The sequence below is a fragment of the Engraulis encrasicolus genome, chromosome 24 (assembly GCF_034702125.1).
Source record: "Engraulis encrasicolus isolate BLACKSEA-1 chromosome 24, IST_EnEncr_1.0, whole genome shotgun sequence".
In the NCBI taxonomy this organism is placed as follows: domain Eukaryota; kingdom Metazoa; phylum Chordata; class Actinopteri; order Clupeiformes; family Engraulidae; genus Engraulis; species Engraulis encrasicolus.
The window spans coordinates 22112019-22129518 of record NC_085880.1 but is presented as its reverse complement, the minus strand read 5'-3'; the positions used below and the strand labels follow the sequence as shown (position 1 = coordinate 22129518).

At 46.3% G+C, this 17500-nt stretch overlaps 1 protein-coding gene across 6 annotated transcripts in view; it reads left to right on the top strand.

Moving 5' to 3' along the window:
• Positions 1–17500, top strand: part of gbf1 (golgi brefeldin A resistant guanine nucleotide exchange factor 1) — a 119322-nt gene that overhangs the window by 72117 nt on the left and 29705 nt on the right. For 3 of the 6 annotated variants that reach the window (XM_063191381.1, XM_063191383.1, XM_063191380.1), the window contains exons 5-14: positions 1132–1250; positions 2919–3027; positions 4711–4771; positions 8938–8992; positions 9699–9779; positions 13546–13687; positions 14210–14415; positions 14858–15017; positions 15621–15832; positions 16076–16174. In XM_063191381.1, the coding sequence (XP_063047451.1) occupies positions 1132–1250; positions 2919–3027; positions 4711–4771; positions 8938–8992; positions 9699–9779; positions 13546–13687; positions 14210–14415; positions 14858–15017; positions 15621–15832; positions 16076–16174 (1244 nt within the window). The remainder of the gene's footprint in view (positions 1–1131; positions 1251–2918; positions 3028–4710; positions 4772–8937; positions 8993–9698; positions 9780–13545; positions 13688–14209; positions 14416–14857; positions 15018–15620; positions 15833–16075; positions 16175–17500) is intronic. The other 3 variants (XM_063191385.1, XM_063191386.1, XM_063191384.1) reach the window with 1 other exon arrangement.

Genomic DNA, 17500 nt, shown 5'->3' with positions numbered 1-17500 from the left:
TATTGATCAAAAGCACAGTATGCGTTCATTTGCTGGTGCGTGCGTGTGCAAGTGCGAGTGTGTGTGCGTGTATGTGTGTGCGTACGTGTGTGTGCGCGTGCACGCTTGTGCATGTGTGTGTGTGCGCGCGTGCGTGTTTGTGTGCGCGCGTGTGTGCGCTAATAAAATGCAGGGCTTTTGAGCGCTGGGAAAGAAAACAGCTCCGACTTGTCTGCGTCGCCTGAGCCTTCTCTGGTTTCAAAACAGTGGTGTGTTTCCTTGGCACCGCAACATGCACACATACACACCCCAAACCAATTCTACGTCAGTGACCTCCCCCACCTCTACGACTGACACAACTGCAGATTAAAATGTAGGCTCCTCCATCAAGGAGATTGAGTGTTGGGATTGGGGTGGGGGTGGGGGTTGTTGGGCAGAGTGAGTGGTGAAGACAAGGCGGGGGGGGGGGTTACCGGCTCAAATCAGAGAAGGCCTGAATGTTCAAACTTCACACACTACTGTTTTGGTCTTGCAGGAGTTTCACAGACTGACTGCATAAGTATTACAGTTTAACATGTGCCCTTTTTTGTATGTCTACAACACGCCATGCATCACTTGTTTGATGTGAGCTTTACAGTTGCGGTATGCGTGTCATCGTTGGTCGTGATTTGGTGTTTTAACATGTCTAACTGTCCCGACAGCACACTCATCCTCTGTCGGTATCACCCCACACTAGGGGCTGAAGGTGACCCTGTAGTGTTGGATGTTTCACCATGTTCATGAAAATCTGATTGTGGGGGTGCTGTCGTGTCGTATAAACACGCCATTTGCCATATTATACCAAAAATGGGCATCTTATCAGGACCCTGGTCATTTCCCAGCCTTTTCCCCATGTCTCTCTCCTGTCAGAAGCTTCACTATCCCAACCAATAAAAAAAATTGAAAAGGAGAAGAATCCACCAGTGTGCAGTGATTCTTCTTCTGTTATCTGGATTACGTATGACCACCTGAACACTGGCTGTGCATAGGAACTTCATACGTGTTGAGTTTTTAAAAAAAGAAAAAAAAATGTTGAAAACCCTCACAGAAGTGTTGTTTTTGTGAGGATGATTGTTGTAATGGTTGTCGTGGCTCTGGCCCTCTCTTCTGCAGACTCCAATCATGAGGGGGCAGCGGAGGGCATCGAGAACATGGCCGACGCCGTCACACACGCGCGCTTCGTTGGCACCGACCCTGCCAGCGACGAGGTGGTACTCATGAAGATCCTACAGGTAATTGTCTCTCACAGACAGACACAGACAGACACAGACAGACACAGACAGACAGACACAGACAGACACAGACAGACACAGACACACACAGACAGACACAGACACACACAGACAGACACAGACACACACAGACAGACACAGACACACACAGACAGACACAGACACAGACACAGACACAGACACAGACACAGACACAGACACAGACACACACACAGACACACACACAGACACAGACACACACACAGACACACACACAGACACACACACACAGACACACACACACAGACACACACAGACACACACACACACACACACACACACACAGACACACACACACACACAGACACACACACACACAGACACACACAGACACACACACACACAGACACACACACAGACACACACAGACACACACAGACACACACAGACACACACAGACACACACAGACACACAGACACAGACACACACAGACACAGACACACAGACACAGACACACAGACACAGACACACACAGACACACACAGACAGACACACACACACACACAGACACACACACACACACACACAGACACACACACACACACACACACACAGACACACACACACACACACACACACACACACACACACACACACACACACACACACACACACACACACACACACACACACACACACACACACACACACGTCCCCTTCTCCTCATATCATTTTCTCATTGTGATCTATGCACATACACAGGCACTCTCACTTACATATCCACACACTCCACCTATACACAGTCATACTTCCTACATAAACACACATGTAGCGAGCGAGCAGTATTGGTGGGTTTAATGAGCTGTTTTGAAGGTTAAAGTGTGTGCGTGCGCGGGTGCGTGTGTGTGGGGGCATGGGTGCGTGCGCGTGCGTGTCTGTGTGAGAGATAGAGAGACGGAGCGAGAGAGAGAGAGCGTGAGCGGGGGCACGTCAGGCATGTCTTTCATCTGCATTCCCCGCTCTCATCTCCCTGCCCAGGAATAGACTCCACAGCAGTTCCCACCACAAAGATGCTACAGCACAGCCACACTATGCCAGAGTTTGGATGTCTTTCAGTACACTTCATGGATCTGTTAATTGTGTGTGTGTGTCCGTGTGTGTGTGTCCGTGTGTGTGTGTGTGTCCGTGTGTGTGTGTCCGTGTGCGTGTCCGTGTGCGTGTGCGTGTGTGTGTGTGTGTGTGTGTGTGTCCGTGTGTGTGTGTGTGTCCGTGTGTGTGTGTGTGTGTCCGTGTGTGTCCGTGTGTGTGTGTCCCTGTGTGTGTGTGTGTGTGTGTTCGTGTGTGTGTGTCCATCCGTGTGTGTGTGTGTGTGTGTGTGTGTGTGTGTGTGTGTGTGTCCGTCCGTCCGTGTGTGTCCGTCCGTGTGTGTCCGTCCGTGTGTGTCCGTCCGTCCGGGTGTGTGTGTCTGTCCGTCCGTGTGTGTGTGTGTGTGTGTGTGTGTGTGTGTGTGTCCGTCCGTCCGTGTGTGTGTGTCCGTCCGTCCGTGTGTGTGTGTGTCCGTCCGTCCGTGTGTGTGTGTGTGTGTGTGTCCGTCCGTGTGTGTGTGTGTGTGTGTGTCCGTCCGTGTGTGTGTGTGTGTGTGTCCGTCCGTGTGTGTGTGTGTCCGTCCGTGTTTGTGTCTGTGACAGGTCCTGAGGACACTGCTGCTGACGCCCGTTGGGGCCCATCTGACCAACGAGTCGGTGTGTGAGATTATGCAGTCCTGCTTCAGGATCTGCTTTGAGATGAGACTCAGTGGTGAGGGATGCATGCACACACACACACACACACACACACACACACACACACACACACACACACACACACACACACACACACACACACACACACACACACACACACACACACGGGATGCACCGATACACATTTTTTCACTTCCGATCCGATATCTGCCGATACCGATACTACTCCAATTCAATACCAAAACATCATATATGCATGGATTTTAACTTAAGGTAGGCCCAAGATGGCTATTTGATCAGAAAAGCAAGTCAGAAGAACAGGAAACCAATAACATGTAAAAAGTAACAATCCCACCCTGAAAACTAATATGCAAGTGTTATGACTTCAAATTAACCTTACACCTGGCTCAATGTCAGTCCTGGGAAAATTTCGATACTTTGGGAAAATTCCGATCCGATCTCTGAATTATGTTGATATCTGAACCCTATACCGATACCGATATCCCATCCCTAACACACACACACACACACACACACACACACACACACACACACACACACACACACACACACACACACACACACACACACACACACACACACACACACACACACACACACACACACACACACACACACACACAGACACACACACAGACACACACAGACAGGCACGCTGAAGCAAGCGCATGCACTCAGGCCTATACTTTTATGCACACACACACACACACACACACACACACACACACACACACACACACACACACACACACACACACACGTATGCGTATCAGCAAACACATGCACTCACTCCTAGACTTCAATACATTCACACACATGCACACGAAAAATAAATGAATGAAATAATTAATGCAAACTGCACACTCTCACAAACACCTGTATGTGGAGAGCATCATGGAGAGCTGAGGCCACAACTTGGCTCAACAAGGCTCAGATATGCATTAACCCATTGTGTCCCAAGTTCTTGAGATTTGAGCTGTTTTATTAAAAATGTGGGTATGTTAGAGCCGAATGCACAAAGGTCAAAATGAAGGTTCTACCTTTTAAATGCAACTTATTTCATGTTTTTATGTGCTTCAGAGGCCGAGATATTGAAGTTTTAATAGGGAGAGGGCAACTTTTCCCAAAAAGGGCTCAGGCTAAAATGGGTTAATGGAAGGAAATGTAAGAAGTTCAATGGGAGGACAGTGGACACAGACATTTTGATCAATGTTGAATTATTACCAGCCATCCTGTGACCTAGAATAGTCATTTAGACATGTATTGAGGGCATGCTCAGTATATTTATTTACTGTGTTAGAAACATAACTGTGTTATTACTGTGTTATTAAAAAAAAAAATCTACTGACACTGATATTGCCAACTTCTCAAGTATGAGTTCCTACTTTGACACCATTTTCCTGTCTTGTTAGTAAATGCACTCATTGTAGCCCCTTACCAGACACTGCCCTGCCACTGGGACATTGTAATATTTACTGAAAAAACTACCATAGTACTACACCAGTATGACCGTGCACAGGGCATTTAGTAATGCGTTACGACTTGGTCATTGCCATTCTGGTAACAGCTCATTTATAACAGGGGTAGTGTCTTAAGGGGTTAAACATTGTCTCTCTGTTTCTCTGCATTTCTCTGCCCCCTTTCTCTTCTCTCTATCTCTCTCTCTCTCTCTCTCTCTCTCTCTCTCTCTCTCTCTCTCTCTCTCTCTCTCTCTCAGAGCTCCTAAGGAAGTCCGCAGAACACACACTAGTGGACATGGTGCAGCTGCTCTTCTCCAGGTAAGAACAACGTGACGGAGAAGCAATTAGGGTCCAGGATTCGGGGATGGGGATGGGGATGGGGATAGGGCGAGATAAGAGGGGGAGACTCAGAAAGAACAGGAGAGAGCCCACAACGTGATTGGTTTTTAACATGATTGCTTTTTTTGTTCTGAAGAGAGCACATATGCCAATGTGTCAGAATGGAGAGATCGGGAGATAGGATTCAGAGGCAGAGAAGGGAGCGAGATTAAAAAGACAAGGCTGAAGAGAGAGAGAGAGCGTGTGTGTGTGCGTGCACGTGCGTGCGTGCGTGCGCGCGTGTGTGTGTCCATTTTAGCCCGCCTGGTTTAATCAGTGCTCGGTAACTCGAGCAGCTGTAGGTTAAATCTGCTCTTCGGGGTTGAGTTACGCTCACCATCAGACACCGGCAATTAGCAGATTACTACCCACAAGCCACCTGGACAGGCAGGGCCACGGGGGCGGGGTCTATGGGTCAGGTTAACCAATCCCAAGCCATGAGGAAATGGTTTTACTGGTCATGTTGACCGATGTCAGTCAGTAAAAATATCTCTCATCATACCTCTTTCAAAATTATTATTTCTTCCTTTATGGAAGTTGTTAGATGGGCACGAGTCCTTGTCTGCAATAAACAGTGCGCTTTTGCACTGTATAACAGAGTTTTTTACACTGTTTGAGCCCAGCTAATAATGCTTCACTTCTCTGTGATGAAACTAGTTTGAGTAAGTTTTACTGTGTGTGTCATTCCCTACATACGTTCACCTTGACTTTGGAATGAATTTGACATTAAAACCTTCATTTAGCTATAGGTGCCATCCCTCTCGTTCTTTGCACTGTCGTAAATTAATCTCCCACATGTGCCGTAAGCCTTTGACTTCGATATTCGAATATAAGTCGAATGTTAAGAAAATTCGAGACATTCGAACGAATATGAATTGGCCATTAATATTCGAATCTGACATGGGTATTGCTTTTTTGGGTATTTCATTGTTATTGATTAAAATCATTTCCTTGTAAACATCGCAATTCACAGTCTCAATTTATTTTTTCCATGGCTGGTTAATCACTACAGCTGTGTTGAGGAGAGTCGCGTGCGTGTTCCGTAGCAGGACACTTGCGGCAGGCAGTCTCCCCCAGAGTCCGCATAACAAGCAGATGAGTGCTGCAGAGTTCCATTCAAGTGAATGGCTATAATTAATAAACAAAGCATCATCACATTACTTTCTGGAGTTGTTGACGAGTTTCTGGAATTATGTGATTCAACCCACAAGTACCTGTGATTACGCCAAGAGTAAGATAATAACTTCTTGTTTTTTGGATTTTGACCAAATTAGCTTCGTTGGTCTGGGTGTCATATCAGGCAGACTCCAGGTGATGATTTTGTTAGCATGCTTTTAGCATGTTTTTAGCGCACTGCTAGTTTGTGTAATGTTCGTTTTTAGACGAGAGCAGTCATCTTACCTGGACCTACAAACACACTACCTAAATGTCCGTCATTAGTGATAGAAAATAAATACATATTTGTTGATATTGGTGCTGTGTGCTCAATTCTCATGATTCCCATATGGTCCAATTCAAATTTTAACTTGGGCTACACGTTTGACATGGCTGCTAGCTTTGCCATGTTTTAATCTGCATTCACACCTCTAAGTACCGTCTTCTTGTAAGTGCTGAACGATCGCTAAACAATAATGGCTGGTTGAATTCATGTTGTTAATGGGCCATTAGGCTACATCTCTGGTTGGAATAGCCTTTTACTAGTCACTGACTGGGGGACAACTTCAGCTTGACATCAGGTCTAACTGGGGCAATTTTAATGGTAAAAAAATATGGATAAATATTTGAATATATTCGAATATCGTTTTTAATTTAGAAACGAACTTCGACTATGATTTTGGGGCACAAGTCAAAGCCCTAATGTGCCGTTGGTCAATGGCCTACTCTCCACCTTCGTGCAGCGCCCTAGCAATAAAGAATTGAAAGTAATGAAGAGATTGGCTCTCCCTCTCTCTCCGTGTGTGTGTGTGTGTGTGTGTGTGTGTGTGTGTGTGTGTGTGTGTGTGTGTGTGTGTGTGTGTGTGTGTGTGTGTGTGTGTGTGTGTGTGTGTGTGTGTGTGTGTGTGTGTGTGTGTGTGTGTGTGTGTGTGTGTGTGTGTGTGTGTGTGTGTGTGTCCAGCGTTGAGTTGAAGGGCTGAAGTGCTCCGTAGTGTGCTTAACTGCCTGCTTGAGAGTATTAGCCATGTTAATCTGTTGGACCCACAGATCATCCAATAACAGAACGTGCAAGCGCAGAACTCAATTACTGCCAAGCTATCAGGTCCCTCTTCCTGACATCTCTTTCAGCTCTCTCAGATGTGCGCGTGCGTGTGTGCGTGTCTGTGTTTACTCTTTTATGTCCACAATTTTTCCGCACAAGAGGTTTCGTGTGTGTGTGTGTGTGTGTGTGTGTGTGTGTGTGTGTGTGTGTGTGCGTGTGCGTGTGCGTGTGCGTGTGCGTGTGCGTGTGCGTGTGCGTGCGTGCGTGCGTGCGTGCGCGCGCATATGCTTGTCTGTTTACACTTCACTCTTATGTCGTCCACATTTTTCCGCCTGAGTTTTTTTTTTGTGTTTTTGAACGTCCACACATTTTCTACTGTAAAATGAGGGGTTTATATGAACATTTATGTCTAACCGCCCTAACCCCTCCAACCGCTTCCCACCACTGGGGGTCGGGGGTTAGAGGTCAGGGGTCACCGGCCCAGAGCAACAGAGATGTCAGGCTCCTGGTGCGGCTTATTCCCAGGATCCCTCTGTGATGTGGACTCCCCAAATTAATTTTCCTCCGGCTTTGTTTGCTTGTTTGTTTGACTGTGTGTGTGTGTGTGTGTGTGTGTGTGTGTGTGTGTGTGTGTGTGTGTGTGTGTGTGGTTGTGTGTGGTTGTGTGTGGTTGTGTGTGGTTGTGTGTGTGTGTGTGTGTGTGTGTGTGTGTGTGTGTGTGACAGAGGGGTGGGGGGTTCTTGTTTACCTGCCAGCTGTTTCTCCCTCCTCTGCAAAGCTCCCTAGGCTGGAATGATTGTTCTGACAAAACGCCCGGCGCGTCATACAAACAACCTCCCAAAAATTAACCCCTTCACACACACACACACACACGCACACACGCACACACACGCACACACGCACACACACGCACACACAAGTGCACAAGCTCACACACACATGCATGCACACGCACACACACACACAGACACACACACACAGAAGCACGTGCACACACACACACACACACACACACACACACACACACACACACACACACACACACACACACACACACACACACACACACACACACACACACACACACACACACACACACACACACACACACACACACACACACACACACACACACACGGCTTCAAAACAGAACTGAGTAGAGGCATGCCTTAAGCTGGCAAGCAGGGTATTGCACCTTAAAATCACACAAACTCACTCACTCATCATTATTACCATAGTTAAGCTGTGGTTTGCACACTCAGCCTAAACAGACCAGTCAGTTGGTGGGAATTCTGAACATTCATGGGGGTTATTTCCATTCATATAGTTGGTCACACACACACACACCAGACAGAAGTCACATTTGTTTTGAACCTACATCACGTATATAGCCACTTGACAAAAGTGGTGGTTTTAGATTCTAGAAGGTCAATGGGCATTCCAAAGTTTTCCAAAGGATTGTGTAAAAAAAAAATAGTAAGTAACAAGCTTGTTTATTTTGATTGCCATGTGAGAGGTACAATTCTAGCACCATGGGCAGCATAGATTGTAATCGAATTTCTGTATTATTAGCAACATAATTGAATTTTGGACTGCAAACCAGCTATTGGAGAGTTTAGCTTTTTAAGTGCCATATTCCATGTTTGTTTGTTTATTTTAAAACAACCTTCATTCACTTAATACTACATGAACACATTTTTGAGGGGCTTTTATGCCTTTATTGATAGGATAATGTGAGATGGTGACAGGAAGCGTGTGGAAGAGAGAGTTGGCGGAGGATCAGGAAACGACCTTGGGCCGGAATCGATCCCGAGTCCCCGGTGAAACAATGCAGTGCCCTACCGCTTGAGCCACAGTAGGGCCCACATTTCATGTTTATTAATATAATGTTGATGGGTTTTTTCCTCAGGTTACCACAGTTTAAAGAAGAGGCGAAGAGCTTTGTGGGCACCAACATGAAGAAGGTAAGAAGCCCCAGTGAACATGCTGGAGAACAGCAGCGGTGATCATCTCAGTTTTTTCCCCATTTGTCTGCTCTTATTTCTTTAGTTTCTTTTCTTTTTCTCTGACTACTATTCCTGGCCTCCTTCATCTCGTCTCCATGGCCTGCCCCACACTCAACCATGAGTAATCATCTACCATTGGCTGTTCAGTCAGTCATCACCTTCCATAGCTGACATTGGCTTCAAGGGCCGCTCGTCATAAGCCAATGTGTCTTGTGTTTATTTTATTTATTTATTATTTTTACTGGGAGGCCCTGTCTTCCAGTTTTGGCTTTGCCCTGATGCAGGTATTAGTGATATAGAGACTCTTGTCTGCTGCCTCTTGCCTCAACTCAGATACCTGCCCCGGAGTTGCCCTCATCCATGGCCCAACATAGGCCAGAGGCGTCTTCAAATTCTGCATCTTTACATATCGGTCATCAACGACTGTGTACATTTGCTGTAAACCTACCTCCTCCATTTTGACTGGTCACACATTTTCACAGTTTACCAAAGAAAATATTGAAAGAAAAAAAATAACTTCAATCAAGATCGCTGTGCCTGTCATTTCACACTTTTGGACAATTTTCCAGTTTGCCAAAGCCGCATCATTCAACCTACTGCTCACCTGACAAGCCCCGCCCCTCTCCCACCTTCCCAGCTCACTGTGTCCCTCCCCTCCTTCCAGATGCCAGGCTGTTTCCTGGACGCTCAAGATGTGATTGGTGCAGAGCAGCCTAAGCCAACCAATCAGACAGGCCTAGAGAGGGTACTGCTAAGTAAAGAAAATTGGGCTCTGGCTGCTGTTCACTGGTCACACTCTCTCACACTTTCTCTCTCTCTGTGACCAGTGCTCTGCTAATGCTTTGGCAATCCTTGGAGTAGCATGGCTAGCCAGTTGGCACCATTGAGGGGTTGATGCATGCTGATACTGCTAGGTGTGCTGGTGTTACATGCTAACCCATGCTCACTCTCTCCGTAGTGCATACTCAATGAGAGCCATAGGTCATAATAGACAAACACCCATATTTTGTAATATATTCCCCCTACCATTCAGCTGCCTTAGAGTTGAACATCAACAATTTTGAATTAATTCGAGAGATCTCCAGAAGTGACAGAAGGACTTGAGACACAATCACAGCATAAATCATTGAGTGTGATCCAATTCAATGATTAATTGCCAAGCGTATTGCTCAAGTCCCATTGCCAGATCTAAGGATTGTTGGTGCCATAAGCTGAAATTGGTTTCAAGATTGGTTCAAGAACTGTAAGCAACTCTGAGGCAATTGTAGAATGATCATTCTTACACAAACAAGAAGGTATTATCCGTTCAAAGAGTACAGAGTAAAGAGGTTACTCTAACTTAGTCTCCCTAAATGTAATCATTCACATGGCAACTTTTTGAGCAATGTCGTCTTAACTTTTTGATAGAATGATTAATAACAGTTGTCTGCTGCTTATCCAAGTTCTCTTGATAAAAGTGTCATATTGACAGTGAATTCAACTTTGTAGTAGCCTCGCAAAGCCATCCTATGTACTCCACCCAAAGATTTTGGCTCCGCACATCGTCTGGCAAAAGCCTCGAGCTCGGTTCTCTCTGTGTTTAGCCAATCAGCAAACAGTTGAGAGTGATGATGCGGAACTCACCCATGAGCTCCGTTGCTGATTGGTTAAGGTAGCCATACTTTCGTTTTGTTATTTGTTTGCTTTTGCGACGCTATATCGTAACAGGCATGCTAATAAGGCACAATATGGGTTTTAATTTGAGCTTGGAACACCAATTAATTTAAATGATGGAGTAAGATCAGACCATCTACCACTCTCCACGGAGACCGATTCCTCATGGCTTTTGCCAGACTGATTGACGGAGTCAACAGTTGGCTTTTTGCCCAGGCTAACTTTGTAGAGCTCCGTAACCCAAATATGTTGCTCAAAAAGTTGCCCTCTGAATCGTCACTTTAAGACTGAAACCAACCCTGTAATAATGATACTGTCCCTGATCTGCCCTCGTATCTGGTACGCGCTATGTGGGTCATTCGGTGGTCCTTTTGAAAAGAGAAAAATGAGCAGCTCCATGTCTTAACACGCATCCTCCTGCCTTACTTGTCCATCGCCATCTCCAAATGACTTCTCCTCTTGTATGTCATTGATTACATCAACTAAACAATGCTAACGGAAGAAGCATGTCTGTGGGATAGTCTTGGCATGCCTGAATTGTTGTCCTAATAGCAAGACTAAGCATCCATCATCAGTCCAGATCGCCATACAAGCCTAGGCCTCGCACTCTGAGATACATTGCACAGGAAACGAGTCAGTTCCCTGACAACGCAAGGACATTTTGTCCACTTAAGGATCATGAGTTTAGCCCAAGAACAGAAGCCATGTTTTCAATTGCACGACGTTGCTGGTCTATAGATACTTGTGCTCGAAGTGAATTGATTCGTAAGTGTACTAAAACATGTTGACTTAAGTAGTTGTGGATTGCCACACAGCAGCATTCTGAGAAACAGATTTTGGGGACAGACCTTAGTAGACAGACCTTAGTGGAGTCTTAGATATGCAAAGCCTTAGCCACCGCAGTATAATTATACACAAAGGGTAGTGGAAAGGCTTAGTAGATCTTTTCAGAGGTACGGGTGGAACAGATCAGTAACTGCAGATTTGTATAGACAGAATGAAAGTGAATGAACCTTTGAAAGTGAGTGCTTACACGTGTGTGTGTGTGTGTGTGCACGCGTGCTTGTGTGCTCGTATGCGTGCTTGTGCACAGACCTGAGTGTGAGTGCCGTAGTTATAGTTTGGGCCAGGTCATCACGAGTTGAATATGTTGGGATGCATGCCATTGTGTGTAGTTGTCTTCGTGTGCGTACCGTCTGTTGTAGATGCATGGTTTGTGTGTGTTTATTTCTGAAACATGCATCGGGTTGTTTCTCGTCACACCAGGTTGTCAGGTTGTTTCTTGTGTTTGTCCGCAGTGCATGGTCCTTTGTGTGGGAGTGGGTGGCATGACATGGATGTGTGTGTTTGTGTTTGTATGCGTGTGTGTCAGTGCACCCTGCTGTTCTGATTGAAGCAGCAAGTGTGAGGGTGTGTGTGTCTGTGTGTGTGCGCGTACGAGCACGCAGCGAGTGTCCCTTCACTAATCCTGCCCCCTGCCCCTTCTCTCCTGAGGCTTACAATATCTTATGGAAAAACAAACGAGTGCAGGTAAGAAGACATGACAGTTACAGAGCGTCACTTTTCCTCTCCTCCCCCTCTACTTCTTAACACTTCCTCCCTCCTTCCCTCTTCCCTCTCTCCCTCTCTCCTTCCTCCCTTCTTCTGCTCCCTCTTCCCCTTTCCTAGTCCTCCTCAGCATGGGGTGTAAGCTAACTGATGAGTAGAATGTGGGTGGGTTTTTGCCAAAGTCAAAATGTATCTTTTTGTCAACTCTACCATGTATACAACCCCTTACATAGAAGGACAGACATTTGTTCACCAACTTTCAATCAACAACTAAGAGTCGCAAACCTAGTTACCCACCATGCATTTTTTTGTCATGACAATATACTGTATATCGTATTGGGTCTAGTCTCTACAATACATGTATCCCATCTTGAGCCCTGTATCTTGAGACTTATTAGCTGAAGGTTTTTTTGTGTGCTTATTCCCAGCCTAGTCAGTAGAGAGAGGTCCACACACTTATTCTTATTTAGAAGTGAAAAATAATATTGCCTGTAGATATCAACTATTGCATTTGCTGTCACAAATTAACACTGTGAAGGAGTTCAAATGCAGCATTACATTGCAACGGCACCGCGTTCTGGCATTGGATTGCTATCCAGCGTGAGAAAAATCAATACACAATGCATCATGTTTCGTGTATCACATATATTGCCATTTTTATTGTATTGTGACCCTTGTACCATGATGGGTATTGCATTGTGCGGTTGTTGGCAATTCCCAGCCCTACACACGATCCGCACTCACAACCATACACACACAGAACCACACACACAGGCCTTAAATGTGCTTAGACATCGTCAAAAAAAAACAGTTGCCCGAAATACAGTACAGTCAGACAGAAGCAAAACTGCTACACTTACTGCCTAGAGAGTAGTGAATACCAGCACCTGACTTTATAGTCATGTAGATGATGAAGAACTGATGACTGTGCGTGCGTAAGTGCGTGCGTAAGTGCGTGCGTAAGTGCGTGCGTAAGTGCGTTTTATGTGCTGGTGTGTATATGTGCTGCTCAGCTCTGTGGCCCATTGCTTTTTCCACTTGTCTGCCATAATCATCCTCTTGCCAGATGATGCCAATCTAGTGTGTAGAATATGTCTTGTGGTCTCTTTTAGCAGGTGAGCTTTTCTCCTCACTGAAGTGTGTGTGTGTGTGTGTGTGTGTGTGTGTGTGTGTGTGTGTGTGTGTGTGTGTGTGTGTGTGTGTGTGTGTGTGTGTGTGTGTGTGTGTGTGTGTGTGTGTGTGTGTGTGTGTGTGTGTGTGTGTGTGTGTGTGTGTGTGTGTGTGTGTGTGTGTGTGTGTGTGTGGTGTAGTTGAAGATGCGTGCAGGTGGGATGAGTGAGCCGTCTAAATGGAAGAAGCAGAAGCGCTCGCCCCGCCCCCCTCGTCACATGGCACGCAGTTCGTCAGGCCTAACAGACTCCACCCAGCCGTCAGTCAACAGCAGCCAATCAGGTAAGACCTTAAAAGCTGTTTCCAGCCACAAAATATACCCTGGTACGGCGTAATCCTGATGGGTTGTTGAATTTAGACAGTTTTAACGTGCGTCCAAAGGTAAGGATCAGCAGCAGTCAGGTCTGCTTGTGGGTCAGTGACGTTTTAGTAGTAGCACACGTCCGACTGGTGCAACCGCAGCTAATGCCGCTATTGCATGGATACATTTTTTGTTTGTTTGTTTGTTTTTCGTGGTTTATCTAAGAAGCATATTCATTGCAGTACATTAATTAACAATTACCGAGTAATTTATGGGCCATATCTGTGGTGGTACCACCTGATGTCTGAAAAAGCGTCATTAACCTGTGTAGTAAATTGGTTATTGTTGTATCTGAGTGATGGGCTGAGAAGGTTTGCCAGGGTGAGTGTGTGTAATAAACACACTGTTTCTGTTTCTGTTGTATCTGAGTGTTTGGCCGAGGGTTGCCAGGGTGAGTGTGTATTAAACTGGTTTCTGTTGTATCTGTGTGTGTGGCTGAGCAGGGTTGCCAGGTGTGGATCAGCAGCAGTCGGGTCTGCCGGTGTCGGACAGCGTGTCCTCGTCCATCTCCAGCCCGGCCACGGACAGCGGTCTGGACTCGGGCTCCAAGACCACCTCCAGAGAGGACCTGTCCGACCTGGACACCGCCAGCTCCACCGCCACCACCCCCCTCAGCCCCTCCGCAGAGCCCAGCGCACCCGACCCACAGGTAGAGGCTGACTGTGTACTGACTTGGCAGCCGTGGTGTAATGGTCAGGGAGTTGGACTGTAGTTCACAGGGTTGCAGTTTTGAATCCCGCCCTTATCTCTCCCTACACCTGCGTCCGTGGCTGAAGTGCCCTTGAGCAAGGCACCTAACCCCACATTGCTCTATTGACTGTAACCCATGGCCTGTAATATCTGTAAGTTGCTTTGGATAAAAAAAAGCATCAGCAGTGTAATGTAATGTGTAGTGGTGTGTGCTTTGGGTGTGAGCGAGTGTGTTCAAATGTTGTCGATGCAACTGACCTACAAGTGTTTGTTGAACGCAGTCACAAAGAAATATAGCCCATATGACGTAATTGCAGAACTGTACGTCTTTGTCTCTTTGTGAGCCTTATTGTACGTCTTGGTGTCTTTTTGAGCCTTATTGCACGTCTTCGTCTCTTTAGTGTGATGTGGAGCGTGGCCAGTCGACGTCAGTGGAGTCCATCCCCGAGGTTCTAGAAGACCGGGACTCGGTGGCCGACGGGTCCGACTCCGCCTCGGTCCACGACATGGATTACGTCAACCCCCGAGGGGTCCGCTTCACCCAGTCCACCCAGAAAGAGGGTGAGATCCTCAAGCTTCTCTTTCTTGACTATTGACTGCACGAATGCCTGAGCTGGCTCAGACCTGGGACATCTGCGTGGGTGTGTGTACTCTACTCAAGACTGTATTCTGTGTATTTTTTTGCACTTTGTGTTGACTAAGTGATGTATGCTATGATTATGCCCTTGATTGTAAGTCGTTTTGGATAAAATCATCTTCATAATGTAATGTTGTAAAAGATGGAAATGAAAGATGGTACAGTGTTCAGACTGTTATGGGCATGATCTACAGCACTATGTTCATAATTAAAGGGTGATTACATTTCTTACCCTATTCATCATTACATGTCCCAGCACTTTCTCTGGAGGAAGCTGGAGCTGATCCAGAGACATGAGGGGGTCCTGTGTCACTCAACCCTAGTGTGTGTGTCTGTGTGTCTGCGTATGTGTATCCCCGTGTGTGTGTGTGCGCGTGTGTGTGTGTCCGCGCGTGTGTGTGTGTCCGCGCGCGCGTGTGTGTGTGTGTGTGTGTCCGCGCGCGTGTGTGTGTCCGCGCGCGCGTGTGTGTGTCCACGGGTGTGTGTCCCCCTGTGTGCGTGCTTGTGTGTGTATGTGCCACATACAGGTGCAGCACTCATTCCTTACGGGCTGCCCTGTCTGAGGGAGCTGTTCCGCTTCCTGATCTCGCTGACCAATCCGCATGACCGCCACAACTCTGACGTGATGATGCACATGGGCCTGCAGCTGCTGACAGTGGCCCTGGAGGCCGCCCACATCGCCCCCTACCAGTCACTACTGGTACTGGTCAAGGACGAGCTCTGCAGACACCTATTCCAGGTATAGACACACATATACATGTACTGTACTGTACATGCACACACTGTCCCAGTTTACCATTGGCCCTTCTGGCCTGGTAATAAATACAGACTTACACACGCACGCACGCACACGCACACACGTTCAAGATTATCAACACACAAAGCGATCACATTCTCCGAAGATGTTCACATTGCGTCCAAGGACTGAATCAGAATTTGACCCCCAGTTTTGCTCTTTATCCCTCCCCTCTCCATCCTACAGCTGCTGAGTGTGGACCGTATCAACCTGTACTCTGCCTCCATACGGGTGTGTTTCCTGCTCTTCGAGAGCATGAGGGGGAACCTCAAGTTCCAGCTTGAGGTATGTGGCAAAGGAGCATGTGATGAACATTCAGTGCTGAAAGCACTACATTGCAGTCAGGAGAAACGAAGAAGAACGAAAACATCCTCCCTCACTCTGCTGTAAAGTGTCCTAATCTAACAATGCCCCTCCTTTGTGCCGTCTCCCCAGATGTACATAACCATCCTATTGTACAAATCTAGAAAGTTATTTACAAATCTACAGGGAATTCAAAAAGAGGGCCTGCGCCTTTCAATATGGCTTTAGTTATGTGGTGGTGCGTTGGCTTGGAATATAGAGTAATACAAAGTCAGAAAGTCTGGAGCTCGCAAAAGACTTGAGAAGAGATGTCCAAATAAAGTGGGTTTTTAATGATCTCACATATGCCGTGCTATATCACTACCTTTTTAAACCAATGTGAATGTTTGTTCTGGGGTTTTTTTTTTTGCACTGAGGATGGGATCACCCGAAACACAAATCTACAGGGAGAAACAGCCTTAGTCGCAACGGGTGCAATTCGCCTTTGGCTAAGCCCCGCCCTCTTTAGTTACAGTTGCTAGGTCGGACAGATAAACTTTGAATGCTGAGACATCAACGTGATTTATGCAGTGACTGCAAATCGCAGCAGTTATTCACTCCTAATAAATAAAAAACACATTCATAGTATTGTGAATATAAGTATTTATTTTCTGAACGGTCATGCGATGCATCACAGCTGTTATGGGCTCTTCTATGGGTATCGATAGGCATTGTAACCAGCACCATGGTAAGCCGAGCTCGCATATCTTTTGACCCCTGACTCAAACTTGCTAGACGAAAATGAAATCACACAACTTGATGGCTGTAGTCCTCTTCAAAGCTACCACAGCAATGTGTAATATTAGCGTTTGGCGTTTATATCTTCAGTAGCTTAACAAAATCACGTCCATCAGCTGCTAGTCAAAACACTCCTGCCGTGACCGATAGTAACTTTGCTAGCGGTGTTTTTTCATTAATTAGGTCAGAAATCCAAAATCCTACTCTGAAACAGGTTCGTGGTTTGCTTACAACCTTACTGAAAAGTGACACAAATGAGATGGTGGCATGATCGGAGCACACAAAGTATGCTTTTGATCCGTGTGTCGAGTGTGAGGCTGCCGAGACCCTTCAATTGGCAGACTATCCAGCTGCTAGTAATAGTAGTCCGGTTTTAGGTAAAGAGGAAAAGCGATTACCACCTGTTACATCGCGGGGAAACTTGTACCTTTGTCACAAATACCCCAGGCACAATTTCCAATCATATTTTAATAATAATACGACCGTATCTCGCTAACTACTTGAAAACATGCGATTTCTTCATTGAGTTCA